The sequence below is a fragment of the Etheostoma cragini genome, unplaced genomic scaffold (assembly GCF_013103735.1).
Source record: "Etheostoma cragini isolate CJK2018 unplaced genomic scaffold, CSU_Ecrag_1.0 ScbMSFa_528, whole genome shotgun sequence".
Lineage (NCBI taxonomy): Eukaryota > Metazoa > Chordata > Actinopteri > Perciformes > Percidae > Etheostoma > Etheostoma cragini.
The window spans coordinates 1-4939 of NW_023269127.1; the positions used below are offsets into that span (position 1 = coordinate 1).

Below are 4939 nucleotides of genomic sequence, written 5' to 3' on the forward strand. Positions count from 1 at the left end.
CCCCCCCCAGCTGACGGTGCGCTCGGTGCCGGGCTCCAGCCGCTGGCAGGAGATCTCTGCCCGCCGGATGGAGCTGATCCAGAAACTGATCGAGGAGGAGCTCCGTAACAGTAGCGACTACATCTTCTGCCTGGACGTGGACTCGCGGTTCCACGGCCGCTGGGGGGTCGAGTCCCTGGGCGGGCTGGTCGCCGTCATCCACCCAGGTCAGTCCCCCTGCTGGACACGTCTTGCACCTTCAGGGTGGGGTTCTAAACCCTCTGTACCCGATCAGAGCACCTCTGACTCATAGTTTAATCATTTTTTGACCATACAAGCTATTGAATTACCTCCGGTTGCGTTTGAATCCTGACGAGTTAGCGGTTACGGAGATCTATACCGGGTCTACCTTCCGGTCTAGCTTCTACAGGTGGTTTTCTATTGAGCCTGGAACTTCCAGCTCTTTGGGCTTTAAATCCACACTATTATATCCCAGATTAATCCACTTTATGTCCATAATTCATCGCGTTTTGGCTCATTTCAACACAGGCCCCGGTATGCCCACATATGGGAGACAACGTCACCCTCTTGTATAGAAAGCCAGAAGGGACAAAAAGGTCTGTAGGCTCTATGGAAGGCCAAGAGGCCTACACACTATTTAGACACTCATTTGCTTGTGTAGCATTGCTGTGGGTGTAATATTAATAAATACAACATTATTATGTTATTATTGGCACAAGTAAATGTAAGGAGATTAAAAGCGTCTGGACTTTCTTTAAAAAAATGTATGTATTTTATCAACTGTAGAAGTTATAATTATTATTTCTTCACAGTGTGACTCCCAAGACATATGAGAAGTGTTTTAGAAGTTTTACTGCTCTGTCTGTGATATCAATACATATCTGGAAGATTCATGTTCCGTTTTATGTATTTATTTGTCTTTAAGGCCCTACAACCATTTTTAACATGCAAATGACCTCACTGCAACCCAAATATTCTAATAACTCAGTTTGTCCTAAAAAAAATGATGTTCATATCTTGACTGTGGACAACAGGGTCGATGTTTTACAAGTTATTATAAAATAAATCCAGACGGACAATAAACGGTAAAAATGGCCTCAGGGCTCAGAGGGTCAACGGGAAGGTTAATTTGTGTTTGTTAAAACATTTTATTCTGTCTTTATGTAATTATAATTATATAATCATAACAATAACAACGACAATAATAGTAATATTAATAACGTTGCAGGTTACTACCGAGACGAGCGCGGCCGCTTCCCGTACGAGCGCCAACCGGCCTCCACAGCCTACGTGGCGCCCGGCGAGGGCGACTTCTACTACTGCGGGGGGGCGTTCGGCGGCGTCCTGCAGGAGGTCTACCTGCTGGCCAACACCTGCCGCACCAACCTGCGGGAGGACGCCGCCCACGGCATCGAAGCCGCCTGGCAGGAGGAGAGCCACCTCAACAGGTAGGACCACTTCCTGTCCCCGGACTCCACTTCCTGTCTCCTGACTCCACTTCCTGTCTCCTGACTCCGCTTCCTGTCTCCGGACTGGATCATCTCCTGTCCCCGAAATCCACTTCCCCGGACTGAACTTCCTGTCTGTACTTCCTGTCCACTTACGCTACTTCCTGTCCCCTGACGTTACTGCCTGTCCCCTGACTGTACTTCCTGTCTGTACTTCCTGTCCCCTGACACTACTTCCTGTCCCCTGGTCCAGGTACATGTGGATCCGCAAGCCCAGCAAGGTCTTGTCCCCGGAGTACCTTTGGCAGGATTTCAAACCCAGAAACCCTGAAGTGAAAGTCGTCAGATTCTCTGGAGTCATCAAAAACTACGCCGAGATCCGGCCCAACGTCTGAGAGGCGGACCGGACTGGACCAGACCAGACTAGACCTGACCAGACAGGACCAGACTAGACCTAACTGGACCGGACCCGACCAGACTAGACCGGACCGGACCAGACCGAACCAAACAAGACCAGACTGAACCAGACCGAACCAAACCAGACCGAAGTGAACCAAACCAGACCTGACCAGACCGAACAAGACCAGGGTAGAACTGACTGGACCGGATCAGACCAGACTAGACCTGACTTGACCGGACCACACCAGACTAGACCGGACCAGACCTAACCAAACCAGACCAGACTAGACCGGACCAGACTAGACGGGGCCAGACTACACTGGACCATACCAAACCGGACCACCCCGTACTGAACCAAACTGGACCAGACAGAACCAGACAAGACCCACCAAACCAAACCAAATCGGACCAGACCTGACCGGACCAAACCAGACTGGACCAGATTAGACACACCAGACCAAACCAAACCGGAACACACTACACTGGACCATACCAATTCGGACCACACCAGACTGAACCAAACTGGACCAGACTAGACCCAACAAACCAAACCAAATCGGACTAGACTTGACTGGACCAAACCAGACTGGACCAGATTAGACACACCAGACCAAACCAAACCGGACCACACTACACTGGACCAGACTAGACCCAACAAACCAAACCAAAACGGACTAGACTTGACCGGACCAAACCAGACTGGACCAGATTAGACAAACCAGACCAAACCAAACCGGACCACACTACACTGGACCAGACCAATTCGGACCACACCAGACTGAACCAAACTGGACCAGACCAAACCCAACCGGACCAGACCGGACGAGACCGGCGGTCCCTCTCTGTGACTTCTTGGTTTTTTATCTTTGCAAATCAAGGTTTTGACATTTTTACCGTAATTTATTCATTGATCCGACTACGAAGCCCCGGACGGGCCTGCATTCTGGTTCAGGTGCGTCCCCCGCTGGGGGGGCACCCTGGACTCTGGTCCCCCGCTGGGGGGGCAGCCTGGACTCTGGTTTCTGTTTGTGGGTCTAAGTGACTGATGAGACCAGTTCTCTCTGAGTCTAGTGCTCGACACACACACACACACACACACACACACACACACACAAACACACGAACACACACACCAGAGCCGCGGGAACATATTTTGAATTGGGGGTGCTGACAAATTTACAGAGTGAAGTTTTCAGCCAAAGTCAACCAGCACACACCTAACTGCATCATCTCAATTCATTGAGCTGTGTAGAGATTCAATTCATTATAAATAGCCTATCCAAGACAATAATGAGCCTGCTACAGATTACTGACCCGGGAACACCAGAAGATAATATAACAGACCGGCATCGCTATTCAACCACATCCATTTCTATCTTACCCATACCGTCAAGATGAAGACTAAATATCTCTTTATTAAAACAAGGCACTTTGTGGTGTCAAAACAGGACTAAGGCTTCGATAATAAAACTGGAACACATGTACACGCTCCACAAGCATAAATAAGAATAAAGTCCGTAATACAAGACAGGACCACCTGGTCCCGGGTAACGCAGGATACAGGGACACGGCGGAGACCATGAACAGAACAGGCCTACTGCCAGTTAAAAAACAGAATCCCTAAACACACTACTGAGTTATATTAAATCTAATGAAGGTGAAGCAGCCGGTCAGTCCTGACTCAAACACTGGAACAGAAACGCAGCCTCAAGTCTTTGTAGCACAGCAACAGCAAATGTAAGCCATGAAGACCCTGGGCCGTATATCAACAGGTCTTAACAGGTCCTCATCATTTATAACTATACGGTAGGATAGTGAAATATAGGTGCGGCCTCTTTCTGGTATTCCAATAAGACGGCTTTACACGCGTGTAAAAAACACAATTACCTCCAATAACTCGTATAAACTTTCAGTTTATCTGTTACTGAACATTTGATGCCAATTTACTGCATGGCGGCAGCGTAATAATAATTAATAATAAATAATAATAATGAAAAATAAACCAGCATTCTTACCTTGTGCTTCAGTTATAACACAAAAAAATCCTCATCTCCAAAACGTCTACCGGGAGAGGTGTGACCTCGAAGCCTAAGCACTGAGTTCCCTCCGCGGCTGCCCCGGTGCTGCTAGCTAGGCTAACAACGTTAGCTGCCTGGTGGTCTGGTGCTAGCAGGTGGCTCTGGGAGGGTGGGGTGGAGAGGTGCTGCTAGCTTGGCTAACAACATTAGGTGCGTGGTGGTCTGGTGCTAGCAGGTGGCTCTGGGAGGGTGGGGTGGAGAGGTGCTGCTAGCTTGGCTAACAACATTAGCTGCGTGGTGGTCTGGTGCTAGCAGGTCCCTCTGGGAGGGTGGGGGTGGAGAGGTGCTGCTACTTCTTTTGGTTCCAGTTCCAGTGTTCTGCCTCTGATCTTTTAGGCTTTTTAGCCTGTGGTAGATTTCTAAAGAAATGCCAAATGAGCTTTTGTGCCGTAGCGAGCTAACGTCCGGACCATTGACCCAGCCACCTCCACCCAGCAGCATCAGCAGATTCCTTCTAATCAAATTAGGAGTTTACGTCTTACTTACCAAATTGTAAAATGTCTTACATTTAATTTCTAATAAAAGGGATTAGGTTATATTAATAATCAATTTAATAAAAAGAAATGTTTTTGTTTGGTTTTTTGAATTATGGTTGTAGTTGTTTGTTCGATTGCTAGGGGGTGTTGCAGCACCCTCCGCCCCCCTGGTTCCCGCGGCCATGTCACACACAGACACACACACAGACACACACACACAAACAGACACACAGACACATACACACAGACACACACACACACACACACACACACACACACAGTGGGGGGATCCTTTATTGACTATTGAAGAAGATGCTGTTCTCTTGTTGCTTCGTCTGTAATTTGAATGACAATAATTCTAATTAATTATACTTATTATACTAATGATAATAGGAACCACATTAATAATGATAATAATAGTAATGATGATGTAACTGCAGGGCTGTAGCTGTCTTCCAGGTGATGGGGTTCAAACTGAATTAAAATAATCAGGTTTCAGTCTTTCATTCTGTTTCAATAAAGAAATCAATTCAGATCG

At 47.6% G+C, this 4939-nt stretch overlaps 1 protein-coding gene across 1 annotated transcript; it reads left to right on the top strand.

Annotated features, from left to right (window-relative positions):
• Window positions 1–7: 7 nt before the first annotated feature.
• On the top strand, window positions 8–1851 carry LOC117941309 (globoside alpha-1,3-N-acetylgalactosaminyltransferase 1-like; the record flags this gene model as incomplete). The annotated part of the gene is made up of 3 exons (XM_034866377.1): window positions 8–206; window positions 1229–1448; window positions 1702–1851. Coding segments are annotated over 3 exons (561 nt in total), but the record flags the coding sequence as incomplete, so codon positions are not given.
• Window positions 1852–4939: the final 3088 nt, after the last annotated feature.